We start from the raw sequence: 23,123 nt of genomic DNA, 5'->3' as shown, positions 1-23,123 counted from the left end.
CCAATGGGGCAAAGTTGAAGGTATCTACATAAGAGTGACATGACACTGTCATGAACACGTGACACTGTCATGACACAGTCATGACACATGAACCCTAACCCTAACTTGACATGACAAAAACCGAATGACACTTACTAAAAGAAGCGTTATGTCACGTTTATGACTTGTTTATAATGTTTATGACACGTTCATGACAGTGTCATTTCACTCTTATGTAGATACCTTCAAGTAAAGTGTAACCAATACTTTCTGCCAACTTAAAGGCAGTCCACTGAAAATGTTAACATGTTTTTTTCCCCAAGTGAATCACTGGCTGTAGGAGGTTAGAAAAAGCTGCATAGGGATCTTTTTACTTCGAAGACTCCTGCAGTTATACATATCTAGGGCTGCCAGTTTGAAGTGGGTAAACCACCTGTTACCTGTGGACACTTAAGCTCAACAGAAACTTTTGAAATGTGTGAGTGTTTGGTTAAGAATTTTAACCCAAGAATGAATGAACATGAAAATAATGAACTCCATGGTTTTTCTGTGTTGTGCAGATATTCGGGATCGTCGTAAGAAGCCAGTGATGCTGTTCATCCACGGAGGCTCCTACATGGAGGGCTCAGGGAACTTGTTTGATGGCAGCGTCCTCGCTGCCTATGGAAATGTCATTGTGGTCACCATGAACTATCGGCTTGGTGTGCTCGGTAAGTTTGGTGTGCCACATCCTGCCCGCGTTATCAGGCTCGGATGCATCTGATGGAAATGTTTACAGACTTTGTTTGACATGTGTCGTCTAATGTCTATAAAAGATATGTGTATGCACATATTAAGTTTGCTGTATAAATAATAGCACTCTATCAAAATACCCAAACTAAAGGCCCTTCTTTTTGCAGGCCCTCTGTAGCCCAAATAGGTCTTATATTGTCTTACTCTAAGCTAACATCACAGGGCATATGAATGTTAGTTTACGCCTGTAATGGCATATACTATAAATATGCTATTTGAGTTTTTGACAGCAGCCACTCATCTTAAATTATTTCAGCAGTGTTGACAAGGGAAAGTGCAGACAGCATGCACAAAAGAGAAACCGGTATAAATGGTGAGTATAGGCTACGTTGACAAATTTGCTTGTCCTACTACTTTGCCCTTACTTGACCTACTTTATCATACTGCTTTAAAATGTATTTCAAGCTCAGGCTACAGGACTCATCATTGTACCCTCTGGTCAGATGGTCTACATTAACTATGCACAGGATGCGGCACTGGTGTGTATTAATGTAAAAGGCAATTCTGGGCAGATTACCCATGTACATATGCTCTAAGTTTGTACTTGTACATAATACATACAATCTGAGATCCTGGATGCTCAAAGTAGACTCCTTCATCTCTCTAATCATTTTTTTTTTAAAAAGCTACCAGAAGTTTTGATCACAAATTGTTCTTGCCACAATGCACAGCAATTCTGTCATGTCTTGATGTCTTTTTGTCTGTATGTGTTTTCTATTGTGTACATTTAGCCTCTCCTGTTGATGCGTGTACCATTTGTCGTGTGTTGTATTGTGTTGTATGTACAGTATGTAACAGACATGTAATTCGCCGCGTACCTTTGCTGCTTTTTTGGCTTAGGGAGTTTAGGGAGCTACTGTATACTACTGACACAGCTACTGACAATGTCCCATCACAGCAACAAAAACAACAAACTACAGCAGATGACTTGCTTTCCCAGTATTTCAACTTGTTATTATGTTATCTTTTTTCTATATATGTATATTTTTGTTTTTATTTATTTCCTGGTGGTATGTGATGTACAAAATCAAAAATATTTCTTCCAACAAACATCACCTTTTAAATTTGGATGACAAAGTTGAAATTTTTTTCCCCCTTTTTTGTCTACAACCCTAAACCTTAAACTGAGACCCAAACCCGAGCCTTTGCTACGAGGTTTTCTACAAATGCTCTTAAGTTCTGACATGGGTTTCCCAAAGCAGGAATTGAGAGTGGGCGCATGGGCACACCCTTAAGAGCTTTGTGAAGTCACCTGGCCATGCTGCTGAAGTCAATTCTAAAGTAAAAAGTAACGTGGTGTATTTGACTGTCTGTAAGTAATGCTGTGTATCAAAATACATAAATCACTATCAATGCTGGGGACAGAAACATATTTAAAATGCTTAGCTTAACGGCACTGAAGCAAGTGACCAGGCTTTGGAAACAAGCCAAATCCCCAGATCTTCAAGCATGGTACAAGACAATAGAACAAACATTGGAAATGGAAAAACTCACTCTAACAGTCAGAAATCAAATAGAAAAATTGAATAAATTGTATCCAAAGCATATATTTAGAAGAATAATTAAACTCTTCAATAAGTGCATACTGTAGATGGATATGCATGCGTGCACACAAACGCACACACACACACACACTGGAGCTGCACCCTCTTTTTTGTGCATTTTGTTGCTGTCTTATTTTCTGTCTGTGTCTGTGTTTTTTATTTTATTTTATTTATACATATATATATATATATTTTTTTTTTTCTTCCCTGTTGTGTCATGTGTTCCCCCTGTTCCCCCTTGGTGTTTCTATTGAATGTTAATATGGGGGTAAAAAAATGTAGTACGATGAAGAATGTAATGCTTTTTGCACTTGACACTAAGAAAAGTACAACAATAAAGTAATACAAATAATAATAATACATGAATCACAAAGTGCAGTCAACAGTCTATAGCTTTAAGGTTGCTGCCCTTCATGGTAGAAGTAAGAAAGTGCACTTTCATAGACTAACCTGCTGCTTGATGCAGATGTTGCTCTTTACACAAATTAAAACTAAAATCAAGTTCTTATGATTTTCATGAATATGCACGTAATCTATTGTGAATATTATTCTGTCATAATTTCTATATGAGAGCTATGTAGCAAACAACATGCATCATAAATAAAAAGAAAAGAAGTTCTGGAAACCCATATCAGGAAAGTGCCATATCAGCCAGAATAGATTAATATAGAATGCCAATGAGATCTGTAGTTACATATGTAACTCTCGTGAACTTGACATTGCCTTGTAGTTCGTGGCATGGTGTCCCAGGGAAGGAGTAGACTTTTGGAGTCTCTAGAGGAAAGAATTACTAGTTTTATCCTAGTAACTAGAATTACTACTGCTAATTACTGTTTTCTTTGCAAAGAGGAAGACAATTACTTTTGTAATAAACACTTTAGAATGGGTCCAGGATCAATAGATGGTGTAATAAAGTGACTGTACACAGAATAATTTACCTGAGGCCCTGGCATATGCCAGCGCCTTTAAGACTTGACCCAGCTGAACCCAACTGGTACTGCTAAATTTAGGACCTGAACCAGACCCAAGACAAATATTTGCTTTATTTCGACCATAGATAACCATTCGCTTGTAATGCTAATGCAATGCAGTGGCTACACTCTGTCCCTTTCCCTCTTCCCACAGAGTATCTGGATGCAACGCATACAGTAACAGACATGGACACACTCAGAGAGAAAGGAAAGAGATTTCTCTTTACAGTACATTTGAAAAGAACTAAACCCCAATCTGTGCTATAGCAACCTGAAACCGATATGTCCCAACAAATTATCATGGTTTGGGTCAGGTAGCAGGAGTTGACCACACATCTGATGTAACAGACTGTACTACACTAGACTTTATTACTGGTGTGGGACTTGGAAACGTGTATGTACAATAACAGTCTTTGTGTGAAAGGCTCCCTGGCCTTTTCACTGAGTTTTCTTTCTGTGCAGCAGCGATTTCCTAATAAACAGGTCCGTTTACTGTGTTTACTTAGCTTGAAAAACATTTTTGTTGATAAATTACAGTAACTGTTGCAATTCTGCAGGAAAAAAAGCAGGATCTGACTCACTGTACTTAAGAGACACCACCAACCACTTTGCCTTTGGTGTCCATTCAGCCTCTGAAAACAGAATTGAAATGTGTGTTTGTAGCTTTCAGTGTGTTTTTGAATTAAGATGAGATAGTATAAGTATCTTATACTAATAGTATAAGAATAGCAAGTTTAGTTTAATTTAAAGAAAAATCACATATAGCAAATCATTTATTCTATTTGTCTATTCTGTTGGAGCTTTGCAATGCTGACATGACCTGTTTGTGTGTGTGTGTGTGTGTGTGTGTGTGTGTGTGTGTGTGTGTGTGTGTGTGTGTGTGTGTGTGTGTGTGTGTGTGTGTGTGTGTGTGTGTGTGTGTGTGTGTGTGTGTGTGTGTCGGTCCAGTATCAGTGGAGTCAAGTATTTACATTCACCGGAGGTGTTTGCACACAGACTATCTGACGCTGGCTTTGCGGTTGCCAGGTTGGGTAATCAGATCTTGTTTATTGCATCACGCCTGTTTCAACATAACAGAATAATGATAAACAGAGAAATGGGAGTAGTTTAGAATGCCGTCCAAGAGTTGCAGCGAGTATTACAGAGGGTAACATGATCCAGAGCGTTATTGAGTGCGCCAATAGACAGGGGACAAGGACAAACTGAGAGTTAGTGAAATGAGGACCAGGACCTGCAGATTTTTCAGCTCGATTATTATACCTTGTTGTGAGGTCTTTCTCACAGCTGGCACACAAATCGTGACCGTTAACAAATTGGTTGTGAGAATCTGTTCACAATTTAAAATCAGGTTTGTTGAATGTAGTATTAAATTCCACGTTAATCAAAACGCTCCTCTGTGGTATCTTTCTTTGCTCCCTTTACCGACATCTCAGTTTACATGTGATTCATGCTGGAGATGTCTCAAGTGCGCTTGTATATTGTAGAGTATGTTTATTGCACTGAACTTCCACACACAAACATTAAAATGCATACAAAATACATACACATAGAAACGGAGAGCGATGCTGCTGAGTGATTATGAGGGATAACGCAGTGTCCTCGATTCCTTTACAGTTTTTTCCGATTGCTAAACGACAGTGGGCACAACTGGAGTCACATGTGCAAAACTCAAACTACAGTCTGCACTACCAACAGTCACCTGAGCTAAACAGTTCACGTTAGCTGCAAAACAGGCTCAGGGCAGCCAAACACTATGCACAATCCTCACTGAGATAACACACACTGTCACTCAGAACACACGGAGGGTAAAAACACTAGCATCAAACACCAATACAGAAATTACAAACTTTTTCATCTTTACAGTTTGAACAATTTGAGTGACTTGACACTACTCAACAGTTTATTTAAGGAAAAAATATAGATTGTATAGCATACCAATTTTTACATAAGGTACAAAAGAAGGAATGAAAATCAGCAGTTTTCTTCAATAAAGTATTTTGTCTCTAGTAATTTATGGAATTACTGGGGAAAAAAAACTAAAGGTACATACGCAACAGTAACAAAGAATAGTGTGACTAATCCTGCCTCTCTCCAGCATCATGTGGCAAGTTTTCTTCATCACATTGGATGTCTGCATCATCTCTAAATACAAATGAATGTGGTGTTTCTATTGCTTTCACCACCATTACTTTCTCAAAAACAGTAAGAACACAGTTTTACTATTGTAAAGATATAGTTTTTTTCACTTTTTTTTATAGCTGTGTATATAACCTCAGACATCTTACCTGGACATATTGGTATCTTTGATATTTTACCTGTTTCTCTCAAACGGTACAGTGTATAATTGTTTCATTCTTATTTGGTGTTTGTATACAAAAAAAGGCTTTCTGAGCTTTCTCTGTATAAATACCATATATGTTCACTAACTAGTCTAAAATAAGACACCTGCTTAGGCTTTCAGCTGAAATTACAGTCAGCAGTGTTTGATAGGCACCAGACTAAAATCTATTCAGTTTTGAATGTGTGGTTAACAGTTTTGACAGCAGTGTGTTAGCATTTGAACAAAGTGCTGTAAATCTACAGTGTTGTGCATGTTGTGGTTAAAGTCATGGGATAAGTGTGTAGAGTTTTGAAAACTGTGTTCAAGCAATGAAAAACGAACTAGAGTTTGGTCCACATGAACTGCTGCTGTGCAGACTGTTGTTAGAGTTTTGCACATGTGACTCCAGTTGTGCCCACTGTCGTTTAGCAATCAAAAAAAACTGTAACATTGTTGAAAATCGATGTATGTGGGCAAATGAATGCTCTCTCTTTCTCTCTCTCTCAGATATGCTTTAAATGGGTTACTGTATTAAGGCGATTATCCTTGTGTGCGTGTTCTGGTATGTTTGTGTAGCATAAGCATGCATGTTTGTCCATGTGCACACAAATATCTCCTTGTGCATGTGACGTGTGTGTGTGTGTGTGTGTGTGTGTGTGTGTGTGTGTGTGCGCGCTACTTGGTTGCGTGCCATGCGTAAAATATATATATGAATAATGCACCATCCATCTGAATTTTTAATAGCAAGCCTCTCTGACACTGTGAATTTGAGTCAAAGTGAGAAACACAAGCATACCGTATTTTAATAGTTTTATGTTCTAATCTTTAGTATTATCCTGTACTTACACACACAGGAGCTTACACATGCCAACCTCATTTCATACAATGCCTGTGCCTTTAAGAGAGTGATAGGGAGTCAGGGAGAAGGGAAGAAGAGAGAGCAGGGAATAGAGACAGATGAGCGAGGGAGAATCATAGAGAGACAGTGAGGGAAAAGGAAACAGAAGGGGGGAGATGGGAACAGTCTAAAAATAAACTGTCAGAAATGCTTTTTTAAATCGGCAGTGATGCAAAGTATTCATTCAAATAAACGCTCCTGCAGTGTGACCACAGCACCCTTCCATACAGTATGGCTTAACGCCTTATGCTTTCACTCCACTATGACACATACACATGTAATTTCCCAGCAAATTATGTACTTTTCTTATTAATTCATGCTACGCCCTGTCGTCGTGGGGTAAAATGGGTGAATGAGAAGAAAATGTCTGCCACACACTGCCTGGTTCAGAGGTTTGGTGACAGTTGAGATTCCAGAGTGCTCCTCGGCTCACCTTCTCCTACCTTCCTCCTGCTCCAGGCCCAGAAAGCCTTCTGATTTGTGTTGCACAGCCATCTGTTCAGACTAATTAACTAATTAACTAATTAATGAACTCTGGGGAAAGGCCCACCATCGTGGGCTCAGAGAGTGAGAACATTTTTCACCTCAGGAAGAGAGATGAAACGCTTCTTCTGAAAACGTTTCTTTGCACTTTCTACCCACTTTAAGCTTTTAACTTGTAAGTATAAGAGTAACCTATTTAGTAGTAAATACCACCACAGCGTTTACACAGTAAAAGGAGTTATGAATTTGACATTTATTTGGTTATCATCCTGTCCAAATGTGCATTTTTATATTTCCAGTTGTGACGGGTGACACGTTGTGGCTCAACATAACTCAGTTACTCATGACTTTCGTCTAAGAGAGATAAATACAGGTTTTTAGATAGGTTTAACATAAACTAATTGTGCTGTCAATGTTCTGAAAATAAGTCATGTTTTGTTCATGCTAACATGCAAATAGATCATACTGGTGGTCTATTTGATTTGTGGTCTGTTGATTAGATTTTTTTTGACCACTTTGGGGGAAGTGCAACAAGTTGCCTGTTCTCAAAAACATAACTCCAAATGTGACTTAAACTGTATTTTGATCCTCCGCAGATTTTACTGTCAATTAATTTTTAGCCTCACAACTCGTCTGTCCCTGAATGAAAATGAAACACACCTCCCACTCCCTGCACAGAGCTACAGTCTTCCCATTCTGCAAGCAACTGTTAACTTTTCTTTCCCCAAATTTTGCCTACAGTGCACGGCTGTGATGACAGTACAGAAAAACATAATAATTTTTGCTTTAGTGTCTAGATTCATGTGCAAACCAAGATTTGGAAATTAAACATAAGAAACCTTATTCCCTTTACAGAAATGGCTACAATATGCTTTATACTTGTTGCAAGTGTGATTGTGTAGAATGTGATGAGGGCGTGTGATGAATGTGATGATAAAATTGTGTGTGTTGGAAGCTTCAGGTTGTAGCCAAGAACAGTTGCCTGTGTGTGTGTGTGTGTGTGTGTGTGTGTGTGTGTGTGTGTGTGTGTGTGTGGGGGGTTAAATGTATGTTATATGTGTGCATGAGAGGTGTGTTTTTCCTCCTTCACATCGCCTCCTCTTCCAATTAACTTGGGGTTTGGAATTTGGATCATTTGGAGCAGTTTGGACATTGGATATTAATAAACTGTGAATTAAACTAAACTACCGCACAATAAAGGTTGGAAGAAAAAAAACGCTGCCATAACGCTGGCTCTTCCGTGTCTACCCTTTAAAATGAAAGTCCATCTTAAATTCACTCAGCATTTCGCTAAGAGGAAACTCAATAAAAAGGCAGTTCTACCTTTCACAATAAAAGCCCAGCTTAAATTCACTCAGAGCATTTCGCTAAGAGGAAACTCAATAAAAAGGCATTTTTGCCAACACTAGATATCAAACAAAAGCCAGACACTATATTGTATTAAGTTGCTTTGAGCTGTAAATTCCCCACTTCTAAGCACACAGCAGAAGATAACATCGTTTTGGAGCTGAACGGGCAAAAGGAGCAGTCTTCCTCCTTCTCACTCAGAATCACCCTTGGGTCAGGTTGTTGAAGTGTGCTGCTAACTTATAACAATAATAACATTACCGTGGGTACGAGCCTAATTGGGTGGTGCGTGGCGCACCGCCATGAATCCATGAGGCAAATGTCTGTGATTACTCCACATTTTAATTGTGATATTTTGTGAGTAAATTCTGAATCTGGAACGTTCTCTGTCAGGTAAATGTAGTAGTACTACGTTTTCCTCTGAAGTAGAAGTACACTGTACGTCAGTCGTAGGCTACAGTGGAGTTGCATATTAAGTGGTTTGGGGGTACAGTGGTTCTGGAGAAAGCTACAAGCAGCAATACCAGAGGCCAAGCAATCGGCCCGTTCCAAACTGGCACATTTTGAATGGGCACTGTACTAGTAAAGGCAAAGTTCACATTGAGCACTACTATGACTTATAGATATGTTGACTGAAACTGACACCAATCTGCCTTCCAGGCTGGCAGCCAGCTGCACAGCTGGGCCAATCAAATCCAAGGAAGATAATTAATGCAGCTAGTCATGCTCGGTGCTCGACATCTTACGCACCACATAAAGTGTCAAAATCAAACTCAAAAAGGTCCCTAGAGTACTAGTGTACCTAAAATATCAGCTATACTTCATTTTAATTATATAAAAAAGGCTCTCCTTATAACTCCAGAACTCATCTTAGAATCATCCATTTTTTAAGTTTTCTTCAGTGTCAAAGTAATCCAGAAATAGCTGTCTGTACATCCATTGGTACATCTCAAAGAGGAATTGTTAGAAGTCAATTATGCAAACTTTTAATGGTGCCAATTTGCCCACATTTTCAACAAATATAGGCTAAAATATGTTGTCAATTTGTAACAATGATAATCTACTCAAATACTATGACTCCAAGCCACACACTGGAAAATCGTAACTCACCAATAACTTCTAGTGTAGCCAGTGAATAGGGACTGCTGGTATGATATCCAGTATTAATGCACTGTAATAAATATACATTTCAGTGAAGGAGTACTTGAGCCTGGACTTGCGCTATTCTCTGGACTTGTGATTTGACTTGGACCGGTACACTGATGACTTGGCCTTGGACTGGAGGATTTATGAAATCGGACTCAAGCATTCATAAAATAGGACTCAGAAGTTGGATGAAGTTTCTGACTAGAGTACTTTTACGTACAATAGGTCATAAACATTTGATATAAGATATTGATATATATTTAGTCTGTAACGGTTTCATGCAGGGGCCAGTGAGGGAGAGCTCGAGTCCTGGACTCTGACTCGAGTCGCTATTCTCTGGACTCGTGACTCGACTCAAACTCAGGTAATGGTGACTCGACTCAGACTCTTCTTTGGTGACTCAGACTCGGACTCAAACACTGGGGACTCAAGACTTGACTCGGATTCGGCAGTTAGTGACTTGACTACACCACTGCTACAATGACATAAGACTTTGCAACGAGTTATGGAACATTAACAATCACATGGCGAGTTGAATTCTTACATGCAATGGAAAATATGCTTAATGAGTACATATCAGTAATAATGAACTGCTTTAGGTCTGTATGATCACATTTGTGATTAAAAGCTCTGTCTGTCATGGCCGGGTTGGCTCAGTGGTAGAGCAGGCACACATATACTGAGAGGTTTATGCCTCGACGCAGAGATCCAGGGTTTGAATCTGACCTGTGACAATTTTCCTGCATGTTTTTCCCCTTTCTCGCCTAGCTGTCCTGTCAAATTAAAGGCGGAAAAAGCCCAAAAAATAATCCTCTGTTTTAAGAGTTGTAATTCATTTAATTTGATCTGTTTTTAATTCTCACTGACTGATTTTTGAAGTTGTTTCTGAAATGGAACTTTCTTTGAAACACTTTGAAACGTCTTTGTGTCAGCGTAATGTTTGAAGCATTGCATCTCAAATTTGCATGACAGCCTGGTTTTACTGCACAGCTTGGTGCTTTTTGAACGGACCTTTGAGAGTAAAAATTGAGTGAGATAAGTAAGGTAATAAATACAATGACATTGGAAGCCTATGGGTGGTGTGTTGAAATGATATTAGTTCGGCAGGAGAAAGCCCAATTACAATATAATTTCATTTCTAGGTATACTCAACATAAAGAGGGATACATAATTGAAATGGACCTGCCAGCAGGTCTTCAGATTGAACTACTAGCGCCTACCAGGAGGCTTAACAGATTTGTGTAAGAATGTTGATAATCCAACAAGAAAGTGCAAACTGTGAAGTACAGCAGCAGATCTTTGAATCAAAGAATGTAATTTATCATACAACACTTTTATATTGTGTAAAGAAATGAAAAAACAGCCTCCAGAGGGTGCTACAGTAGCAATGCTGTAAAGGTCCCATGACATGGTGCTCTTTGGATGCTTTTATATAGACCTTAGTGGTCCCCTAATACTGTATCTGAAGACTCTTTCCCGAAATTCAGCCTTGGTGCAGAATTACAGCCACTAGAGCCAGTCCCACAATGAGCTTTCCTTAGTATGTGCCATTTCTGTGTCTGTAGCTATTGAGGAGGAGAGAGGGGGGGCAAGGTGGAGGGTGGGGGTGTGGCCTTGACCAACTGCTACTTTGCCCGTTTGAAAGCCATGATGTCTCTCTCTCATGGGTGGGCCAAATTCTCTCGGTGGGTAAAGCAGAGAAAGGGGAGGTAACCTTGCTCCTTATGACCTCATAGACATTTTCTCAAAGGCAGAGCAGGATACCCAGGGCTCGGTTTACACCTATCGCCATTTCTAGCCACTGGGGGACCATAGGCAGGCTGGGGGAACCCACATTAATGTTAAAAAAAGTGAAATTTTCATGCCATGGGACCTTTAAACTTTTAGTCTCAAGCAAGACAGAATGTTATTATTAAAAATCACCTTATTTTGAGCACATATATAAACTCATTATCATTCAAACTGTGTAGACTCTTGTGAGAATGGGACATTACACTGCACATTTTGTGGTAATGCCCCTTACAGGATGTACTAACTTGTACATAAGAATCAGTGCTGTTATTGACTTTATCAGTACATACTGCATACGGTACAGAGAGTTATATTCATTCACGGTTGCATTCATACAAAGATCATCCCCAAGGTTGCCGCACAATACTGAATAATCAATCCACTTTATTCCAATCATCAAAACCGATTATTTAGTCTTCTGTGTGCAGGAGACATTCACCATCTGCTCAGGTTTTTTTTCCTATTTTGTAATAGTGCCTCTACTTTAGCTTGATTCATTTTGCGATTCATATATACAGAAACATTGCTTTGTTTCCTCTCTTCAATCACCTTGTCTGTGTATAAAAAGGCAATATCTTCCCTCTGATTTTTGACATCTCTAATCATCTCATGTTTGACGTCACAGTGAAATTATATAATATGCCCTCCAATATATTCCTTTCACCTCTCTGTTATTTGTGATCTGACAGTAGCTTTGGGCAATATTCGGTTTAATAACTGTCAGGTTTTTGTTTTATCCCTTTCTCCCTCTCTCCCTTGCTCTCCTCTTGTTCTCTCTTCTCTGTTCACAGATATATATTCAGTGACCATGTAGTCATTCTGTTCAGTCCTGAAAATTACTCTGCAGATGCAAGTTCCCGTATCAGTAGCCAAACAGTCAGATGACTGACTGCACTTCAATTCTGGATTGTGGATTTGGGAACAGTGCAGACTTTTACAGAGATGGTTGACCCTAAAGGATGTACTGAATTAAGCTAAATATACTGCACAAAATACTGAAAACATCCTTTTGATGTGGAGCTGCTGCCCCTTATTTGTATGATGCACCTCTCTTGTCTCTAAATTTTAAAAGATCCTCCTGATACATGTCCGTCTGTTACTAATACGTCTTCCTGTTGCTGAGGCAAATACAATATCAATAAGGGATAATGGCTTTCACCATGACTCATCTCATCAGCGTACATTAGCGAAACACTAAGTGTTCCTACCATTTTCCTTTTCCATTCAGTGGTAGCATGCGTTATGCTTTCATGATTTTATAAGATACAGTTTTCTAAAAGATTTTCTAACTATGACAGGAAAGATATATGAGCAGAAGCAGCAGTTATTATCAGACGGTCTTGGGGGACTTTTTGTAGGACACTGCGTGATACAATAGGCTGTAAATATTTCTGTTTCAAATTTCCCTCCATCAGTTGCTCACCACTCCTCTGTTGTCTTCCATCCATTCACTTCACTGTCTCCAGCCTGTATCTTTGCTTAGAGGTTGATGACTCTCTTCACAGTTCCCTGGCTGTTACCTAAAGCAAGTGTTGAATATGCATGAGTTCAGCCTCCTAAACTGCTGCTCTCAGCGCTAAAGTCAGTAGGAAGCCCAACTCAGCAGATGCAGGGGGGGGGGGTGGCAGAAAGAAAACTTACTGAAAGAGAAGAAGAGAGAACTTGTTTGACTTATCTTCAATGGTGGAAGATAAACCAAATTTTCCTCTCTTCATGTTGCCCTTGCAAAGAGAGCGTCATTAAGCGCTCGCTCAAGCTAGCATGGTATTTCATGCACTCAACTGCATATGTGTGCGTGTGCAACGACTTTGTTTTTGTGCTCATGTGCGCATGCATGCAGCAGTTTGTGTACTTGATTATGGAAGTGCTTGAATGTGTGTATGCAAGTGCTTTTGTGAGTGTCTGTCCATATTATTTTGCCTGAAGCTCTGGAAAGTTGCCAGGCAACTGTGGCAGGCAGCTCAGCACTCGGCTGGGCAGCCACGGAGCAGACACTTCCACATGCCTATGGTTTTGATAAGTGGCACAGGTCAGTGCTGATACATTACCAGGTCAGAGTCACATCAGGCTAAGAGCCAGTCAATTGCTGGGATGATCTAAGGATAATACAATTGCACAATAGCATGCAAACTATATCTAGATTACTGGGAGTAATCCTATCAAGATAATATTTCGGCTACAACATTGATATGATTTAAAGTAACAAGATTTATATGTTTTTAATAATCCATCCAACACTAATCACTGCACTATGGAAGCTGAGGACAGCTGTGGTTTCTAATAAATTTGGTAATCCTGTTATCTCTAGATCACAATTTCATCAAACTGTGATTCTCATGATCATTATCTCATTATCATTAGGTAAGAAAAAGATTATTGTTAATGTTGACTGGAGTTGTACATCAAGCAACTATCAGACTTACTCAAGCTTTCCTTTGTTCTCTCAAGATAAAAAGATCATTTAGTTGTGATTTTGACATAATGGAATATAAGCAAACAGGGCTGGCCAAAGCGTCCATATTTTTGCATTGTACAACATCCAGGTTACCAAAAAATCCTGCAAAAGTGCCCTCTTGGATGCCCCTATGGCAGATAAAACATGATAAAGTGCCCTCAATGGTGCCCTGCAAATAGAGAAAACGTGATGAAGTGTCCTTTAGGGTGCCCTTAAATGGAGAAAATGTGATGAAGTGCCCGCTAGGTTGCCCTTCCAGTAGAGAAAATAGAATGAAGCGCCTTTCCAGTGGAGAAAACATGATGAAGTGCCCTTTAGAGCACCCTTCCAGTGGAGAAAACGTGATAAAGTGCCCTCTTGGGTGCCTTTCCAATGGAGAAAACATAATAAAGGGCCCTTTAGGGTGCCCTTCCAGTAAAGAAAACGTGATGCAGTGCCCTCTAGTGTGCCTTTCCAGTGAAGAAAACATGATAAAGTGCACTTTAGGGTGTCTTTCCAGCGGCCAACACGTGATGAAGTGCCCTTTAGCGTGCCCTTAAATGAAGAAAACGTGATGATGTGCCCTTTAGGTGCCCTTCCAGTAGAGAAAATGTGATGCAGTGCCATATAGGCTGCCCTACATGCTAGAAAAGTTTATGTGTGCTGGTGCCCTTTAAATATTTTTCTCCCATGTCCCTCAGACCGCCTGAGTCACTCAGGTCATTGCATCTGTGGACCAACATGAAAACACTATGTTCAAGGTGTTTTCATTCCTCAGTGTACATCCAGATAAAGACACAGACACATGGCCATGTTTAATAGAGGTTTAACTTAATCTACTTAATATTTAATTGTTTCTATTCATGCAGACATATTAAGCTTCATCTCCCCCTCTAAAAGGTCAAATAATTACTGTCTATACCTTAATGTGGGCACAGTATCAAAGTACAATAATGTTCCTTGCAGTTGTCATTTTTAATCTTCTATTTCTTCTATAGTTATTTTTTGGCAGCCAACAAGTGTCTTTTTTATCCTTATTGTCTTTTGCATGTCATTAAATGTGAGAAATTTATATAGTCTAAAATATTTTGCAAAATGTACTCAGTGAAAACTGTTGACCAGGGATGAGCCTATCCAAAATAAACTTAATGACAAACCAGGCCCCTCAGTCTACCCCTTGAAAAAAGAATATGTGCAACCACTTCATATCGTTCTCGTATTTCTTGCTGGCTGGTATTTATAAATATTGTCCAAATGTTAACCACCGCAAATAACAAATAGCAAATGACACTCTGTAATATGAACCATAATTAATCCACGTGAACCTACCAAAAACACTCCAGGCTTGTTGAGTGTTAACTCTAGTGTAAGTACAGTGAAGAGTGTGGAGTGAGACGTGTGTCACGCTGATTGTTGTGGAGAGGTCAATTTGGCAGGTTATCATCGCCACCATCATCATCATCATCATCATCATCATCATCATCATTATCACTACTTAAATTATTTTCATCAACAATCCAACTTAAGTTGCTGTTCAACACACTTCCAACGTGCTGACTGTCCTCTCTTACCATCTGTCTCCGTATACTCCCTGTACTGAACGTTATGGCTGTCCCACTCGCTCCAACTGCCCTTAAGTCACTCTTTTTCAATCCCCACACAAGGACACTTGCTGAATTGCAATCCCTTAACAGTATTCACTGAACATACTAAAATGTGAGATTATGCCATAGATACACATCATAACTAGAAGGGCACTCAAAGAGCGCAGACCTCTGGCTAGGCCAATAGTCCAGTCTTCTATCATATGCAAATCTGCAACCGCAACCACTATATATGTCTGGATATATTTCCAAAACAATCCGAACAAGAAGTCAGGACCACTATTAAACTTATGTTGCGACCATGATATAACCCATTGCATAATGCACAATTTGAGAATGACGCTGTGTAACGGTAATACTATAAATATAATGTGATAATCGATCACACAAATGAAACTCACCATCTAAGCGTCGCCGCAGAGTGTCTCTCTGTGGCATCCTGGGTTGCAGCTGCAAACAACGGAGATGGCCAAAATACACAGTGCTACCTATTACCTGTTAACTAATGCCTGTGAAAAATGATTTGTGTATCCCACAAGTGATCCCCAGCTACACCTTCCCACCAAATTGCATGACAATCAGGCCAGTAGTTGACAAACAACAAACCAACCAACCAATCTTAAAACAAACCAAAAACCCAGCAGAAAACATAACCTCCTTGGCGGAGGTAACTAAGTTTATGTGGGCACTCTGACCATGACACCAGGACCTTGTGTATAGTGGTATTTCTTGTATTATTCAACCAATATGCTCATTTAGGTGACATATAGAATGATTGCACTGTAAAGCATAAAGCCGTACATGAATGGTATTGTCTGCCTTCCAGGTTTTAAAAAAACTATTCAGTTCAACCCACACAAAGACTGTCTCGCTTTATAAAGCGGCTAAATGGCAAACAAGTCAGTGGATGCCTGGGAAGGCCATTTTAAACTCATTGTGGCCAGGGGCGTTTCTAGGACTTGAGGTGGTTCGGGGCTTAGCCCGGACCCATTTAACTAAACTGAATGCAATGCAAAACGGGGATTGTTTTGCCCAGCTTGTTTATTTTAGCAGCCCAGTTTGTAGATGTAGGTTAAATATCACCAACATTTGGCCTAATCATAACTGGCCTGGCAACCCAAAGGCCAAGGTTTTGCTTCCAGATTTGTGTGGTGACCCCTCCTTAAATGTGCATTTAACAAATATTCACCTCAATGATACATTATTTCATTTTAATGCATTAATAACCCCCTGGACTTTAATATTTCAGATGTGTTTGAGCAAGATTTCTGCTCATGTTAAAAACTTTGTGCACATTCAAAATATAACTCATCCCATCTGTGTTCTCTGAGATTTGGAGGAGTCGTGGTATTTTGATAAAAAAATAAAGTTATAATAAGGCTATTACAATAATAAAGTCAGTATATTTCAGATAATAATCCACCTGCACCATTGTCTGCTGTGCTGTGATTGCTCTGCTGATACGGTAGATCTCAGACCTTCTGACAGACACAGAGCCCCGTTGGGGTCTCTGGTCTCTGAATGAGCCAACGTTTAGGGAAGTGGCTGTACGCTGCTCCACATCGGAGGTGGAAAACCAAAACTACGGCAGAAATACACAGAGCACAAACGCGACACATCTGCCGCAGCATGCCCACAGCAGAGCGCGTCCATTAGAAACCTGAAGCTGCACAGACCACGGAAGGTCACCTCTTTACAGCACGTGTCAAACTCAAGGCCCTTGCAGCTTTAGATCCGGCCAGTATATCAATTTGAGTTTACAGTAAATTTTGGCCCGCCTAGTTGTGCGCCAAACAAAAAACACAGGAAAGACTTTTTAAACTGCAATTACCTGACATTCAAAGCAAAATATGGCAGATTTGCCGACTCTGAGACTCAGAAATCCCCCCAGAAGGAGCAGAGAGAGTTTTCATATTGAGGCTGTGAAACAGTTGTTAAAAAAATGTATCATTGTTTTGCTTGATTTGCTAAATTCGATGATGGCTAAGGAAGACTTTTGATGGCTTTTGTAGGGCTTCATGTTAACAAAAATGCAACAAAAAGCGTACAAAAATTTCGGAAAAAGCAACAAATTTACAAAAAGGTGACAAATGTCTGAGAAAGCCACAAAAAAGTCTGAACAAAAACAACAAAAATGAGGAAAAAAGCTACCAAAATATCAAAAGAAAGTGACCTGCAGTAACAAAAGCACGTCAATAAACTCTCCATGTCTGGCCCTTGGTGGGATTCTCTTTTTCCAGTGTGGCCCTTAGTGAAAATGAGTTTGACACCCCTGCTTTACAGCAAGAGTGGGCTCAAAGGAACTTCAAACTAAATCTTTAGTATTGCGCTCCTAAACTTTGTGTTAATGGCATCAATGTATTAGACTGATTTTGCTATGATTCCTCCGAAAATTACACCTTTCACAGCTTTCCTCACGTAGAGATGGCTGCTAGGTGATAGCAACAAATACAACATGTTGGTCAGACCCCGCACATAGCTGCCTGTTCTATTCGCCTCGGAAAAATATAGGCTACTGGACAAAGTTACAGCTTGTTTCTTCTGCCAAATAATTAGTTATTGCAAGTTTAACTGAGGAAAAACGGTTTTAGTTTAAGTTTTAGTATGAGTTATGTGCACTAGTGGGAAATTCTGCTCATGCATCAGAAGTGGCACACAAAAATGCCCATAAAGGAATAATATGTACAACTAAGCAGCACAATTAATGAGAAACTTAAGAGATAAGTAAGCTGCCACGAAGGTGGGTGCAGATGCTTTTTTTTACTTTTTCATCATGTGCTCCTCCCCAACAGCCAATAATCTGAGGAGAATGCCGTTTACTGAAATCATTTCAGATGTTTTCTGAGTACTGAAGTTATCCAAACCATCAAAAAATTGAAAAGCTCCAGTTCTTGCAGTGTGAAATAGCCTGGTGCTGCCTGAAACACATGTAATGTACAGTACTGTAATCCCCTATCACAAGAACAAAGAATTGTGTGTGTGGGGCTTTGTGTGACATTTTGTTCAGCTTATTTTGTCTTGTTGTGGGTGTGCACCTACTGTGTAAATGTGTGTCCTGGAAGTAGGTGAAATGCCTTCTGTTGCTCTCCTCCTTCTCTTTGCTGACAAGTTCTCTTAACTGTGTTGTTTTTCAAGCGTGGGTATTAAAAATGAGTAATTTGGCAAGCTTTCTGTGTGAAATCTCCTCAGACTTGGGATGAGTTGGAGGCTGAGAAGTTCCTGACAATGACAGGATGCCATATTCTGTTGATGTGGGATATTTTCTTTTTAAAAAGGCAATAAACACACAGGATTATGTTTTCCTGTGCTCCTGAATTTCTGCCCTGCTCCTCTTCCTGCACACAATCAGTATATTCTTTCTCTTCTCCTCTCTGTGTTTGTTCTAATTTACCCTGCAGGGTTTCTGAGCACAGGGGACCAGTCTGCTAAGGGGAACTATGGCTTGTTGGACCAGATCCAGGCCCTGCGCTGGCTCAATGAAAACATTGGCCACTTTGGAGGAGACTCAGAGAGAATCACCATCTTTGGCTCGGGCGCTGGTGCCGCCTGTGTGAACCTTCTCATCCTCTCCCACCACTCCGAAGGTAAGGTTCTTTCACTGCCATTGTCACATTAGTAGTCATATACCCTGCTCAAAGGGGATAACCATTTCAGGACAGTGTGAGTAGTGTATTTCTTCACAGCGCATGTTAGTAATTTCAATGAACAGCCTAAACCAAAAAAAAAAAAAAACTCTGGCAATATTATTCCCCCAAGTGAAGGGATGCAATATTAAAAAAATGAGTCATCCACTATTTGCAGCAATGTAGTATATGTATTTATTTTCAGTAAACTGCAAAGATTGAGGTATTTGAAAGAAAACCAGATTCTCAATCTGAACAGGGCTACACATGGATGAATATGGTATGTTATTTGCCAGAAACCAATAATCAGTTCAGTTTGGGATACAAGCCACGTAATAATCCCGAATAACTACGAAATAAATAACGAGATCACTGGACTGCACTGACAAAATTGGCCTTCTCCAATAAAACTAATGCTGTTTGGACAGGGCATTAGGAATAGATAGTGTGTGTATATACTGTGTGTGGGTGTGTGTGTGTGTGTGTGTGTGTGTGTGTGTGTGTGTATATATTTATATATATATTTAACCCTAACTTTTATATCTTTGACTTTAACTTCCAATGAAGAACATCATCATAAGTACTTCCCATTATTATTATATTACAATGAATACAACAAAATGTGAATGCCCCTCCCAGCGGTGCTTAAAAGAAACTATATTGCACACTTCCGTGTATAACATAACAACAACAGACATTTCGTCATAAAACAAGGGCAGGTAGGTTGTGATAAATAATAAATATAAATATATGAAATATACATATTAATAATTGCAGCATATTGTTGAGTTTCCCTGGTGAATGTGATATTTGTACATGGCTGAACTGGTTAACCTGATTGATACTTTGGTGATTCTACGCATACTTGTGAACAGCATGTGCCTCAGTGAGGACTGGCATCTGGTCTTTGCCAGGTGTATTTTAAAAGAATGCCATCCCTTTTATAGATGGGCACTTTAAAGTGCCCCTTTTGGTCAGTAATCTTGCAATTTGAGCTTCTAAAAGCAAAATTATAGAGTCTTCAGTTCACACGTCTGATGTTTTACTAATGTAGGCCGACGCCTCCCGTGTCAGTGTGAAATTCGATTTAAGGGGTTTGTTGAAAACACTTCCTCTGATTTTCTTTTTTTATAAACACAAAAGCAAGGAGTGTACACACTCTTAAACCATGCCATCCCTGCAGGGTCATTTTTTACATGGCACCCCGCCACCCCTATGGTCAATGGGTAAATAAAGGTTAAAAAAAAAATAATTATATAGACCTCAATCAGTCAGCTGTCTTAGGCCATTTAGCTGTGCAGATGAACTATTTAACAATGAAATAATGAATAGAAATGTGCAAGTTTAATTCTGTTCGCTCACGTTATTGTTTTTTTCATGAAAAACACATATGACATCAATCACTGATTCTGTTTTTCCTTTACCTCTTTTAGTCCCTTGCGGTACTCAATATCTTTGCTGGCTAATGAGGGTGTTTTGTCTCGAGATGTCTCTTGAACTACTTTGGCACCATTTGAACATTTGACATTTTTCGCTGCAGATAAGTGGTTCAGGTGCGGGACAGCTGGCTTACAGCCTTTAGTGGATAGGGGAATGTATTTTACTTCTTTTGGTCACTAATCTCAGTTATTATTTTTTTACCGCTGTGCATCTGGAGTACTGGAAGATGTATTGGGTTGCTATGGCAACTGTGAAATTGCCCTACCAGCTGCGTCATAACTGCATATTTAGCAGGGTTTTTAATGGTGGCTTAGATATTTATTTCTCCGATGTGATACGTTTGAAAGCATGAAATTATCATAGTAACTGTTCATTTAAACGTCGCCTCATTAGTTTATGTGATGAAATGTTATTGAAAATATATATATAAAAATTCTTGTGGCATCCTCAAGGCACCACCTCTGGAACCACTGCAATATGTACTACTTATTAAGGACTGTACTACACTTTCTTTTGTTTGTTTTTGAATGGCAGATCTCTAAAATACCCACCAGATGTTTGATCACTAATCCTCTGATGTGAGTAGAGCTCAGAATGTAAAAGGCACTTCACTTTACCAAGAATTCAGATTATGTTATTACTGAACTGTTAACCTTCACGCCGACAATCTGACCTGGGACAGATAAAATAAAATACAAGATTTATTTGTACGTGTGAAGGAGATTCTCAGAATTCTGAGCATGTGCATGGGAACACACATCTTTTTGTCTATCTTGAGTCAGAAAACATTCAGGAGGACATGACAAAGCAGTTCAATAATTGGGTGGCATCAGCAAAGTTGTTAGTGGTGTCAATTGGCCAGCTAATGTTGGCTGTCTTGCATACCAAAAACAAATACTCACACAAGCAGACTAGTGTTCAAATTATACTGTGGGTGAAGGTGGATGGTGTTTTATTTAAAACATATAATAGTAATTATATAAATATATATATATACATATATATATATGTGTGTGTGTGTGTGTGTGTGTGTGTATATATATATATATATATATATATATATATATTATTTGCCTATTAGTTGTATTACTTGAAATTCCCTTAAGACAAGACTTTGGTCATTTTGTATCTTTTGATTGGTTAATGTTGGGTTATTTCTGGTATGGTTTTGCTCATGTGAACAGTTGATGTTCTGTCAAAAAAGAAGATTAAATATCCATGTTATCATTATGGGTTGTCGTGCATAGATCTGTGGCACTACTTCATTTCAAGTTTGGCTGTAACACCACAAAGTGCAGAACAAGTTGGTGGGCGAACACTTTTTAGGTACTGTGTGTGTGTGTGTGTGTGTGTGTGTGTGTGTGTGTGTGTGTGTGTGGAAGAGAGATGAGATGAGGGGTAGAGCTGGAGCTGCAGCTGAGAGGCTTCTTAATTGATTTCACAGGGAGAGGAGCGGGGGTGGGGCACATGCAGAATGTGGGGGGCCTTAATTATTAATGACAGAAGCTGCAGATAAAACAGAGGGACAGCAAGCCACTTTACATAACAGTGCAGCGGTGCAACAGTGCAAGCAGTTTTCTTTCTCTTTCTGTCTCTTTTTCGCGCTTCATCCAACACGGCCCATCAAGCCCGATGCTGCGTGTAGAGTTGCCACCATCTTTCTTGCTGCTGTCTCTCATTGTATGTAATGGATGCACTTCATTTTCCTACTCTGATGTTCTCTGAAGATTTTCTCCCGCTATGAATCCGGCTACTTCCTCTTGCTTCTTATGTAATACTCTACAATTGCTCCTCCTCCAACATATATGCATTATTGAAAGCACTCACACTGTAAGGCCTTGAAGGCCCCATTTGCTGGTAGCAAAAGTATGTCAGAGGAGGGGGAGTGGGGGGGGGATTGGTGCTGAACTGAGAGAGAATAAGTGTTTTCTGTTGAAGCTATATCTGCTGTATGTGGTCCTGCTCTGTGTAGGCCTGTTCCAGAGGGCCATCGCTCAGAGTGGCTCAGCCATCTCCAGCTGGGCAGTCAACTACCGACCGATGATGTACACCAAGATCTTGGCTAGGAAGGTCGGCTGCACTCTGGGGGACATGGCTGAGTTGGTGGAATGCCTGAGGAGGAAGAGTTTCCGGGAGTTAGTGGACCAAGACATCCAGCCTGCACGCTACCACATCGCCTTCGGACCTGTGGTAGATGGGGACGTGGTGCCCGACGACCCTGAGATCCTCATGCAGCAGGTCAGAGCTGGTTTCACTGGATGTCATCCAGAGTATGATCGCATCGTCTGTCTTGATCATTTCTTTGCATTTTGTGGGTGAATTACTGCTGCATTCTGTGTAGGGGTGTACAGATACATCGATCTAAATTGATATATCGATTCAATGATCCACGATCCCATATTATCGGTGCAAAGTGAAAATATACATATCGTCTGTAAGATGGCCCTTTACTTTAGAATGATACTTTATCTTTATACTTTTTATTAAAGCTTTAGTGCGTAACTTATTGATATTAATAAACATCCGTTACATTGAACCATTGCCAAATGAGTTGCTACAAAGCTAATTAAGACTATCCGCTCCACACAACTCTGTCTGTATTTCTCAGTATGGCTATGTTCAGAAGATTGTGTCATCCGGTGACTTTCCTGCGCAGAAACTCAAGTAAAATAATTACCTCTTCTGAAGAGTCCACCATGTTTTTTTAATCCTCCGTGTCCTCCTTAGCTGCTAGCAACTGCATCGAGGAGG

The 23,123-nt window shown here is 39.7% G+C and overlaps 1 protein-coding gene across 3 annotated transcripts in view; it reads left to right on the top strand.

The window, feature by feature from the left end:
* The window catches only part of nlgn2b (neuroligin 2b), a 172,992-nt gene that overhangs the window by 142,149 nt on the left and 7,720 nt on the right, over positions 1 to 23,123 (top strand). For all 3 annotated transcript variants that reach the window (XM_028596469.1, XM_028596468.1, XM_028596470.1), the window contains exons 4-6: positions 540 to 689; positions 18,708 to 18,893; positions 22,345 to 22,610. In XM_028596469.1, the coding sequence (XP_028452270.1) occupies positions 540 to 689; positions 18,708 to 18,893; positions 22,345 to 22,610 (602 nt within the window). The remainder of the gene's footprint in view (positions 1 to 539; positions 690 to 18,707; positions 18,894 to 22,344; positions 22,611 to 23,123) is intronic.

Source organism: Perca flavescens, chromosome 13 (assembly GCF_004354835.1).
Source record: "Perca flavescens isolate YP-PL-M2 chromosome 13, PFLA_1.0, whole genome shotgun sequence".
Lineage (NCBI taxonomy): Eukaryota > Metazoa > Chordata > Actinopteri > Perciformes > Percidae > Perca > Perca flavescens.
The sequence above is the reverse complement of the archived record's forward strand: the minus strand, read 5'-3'. Positions and strand labels throughout refer to the sequence as shown.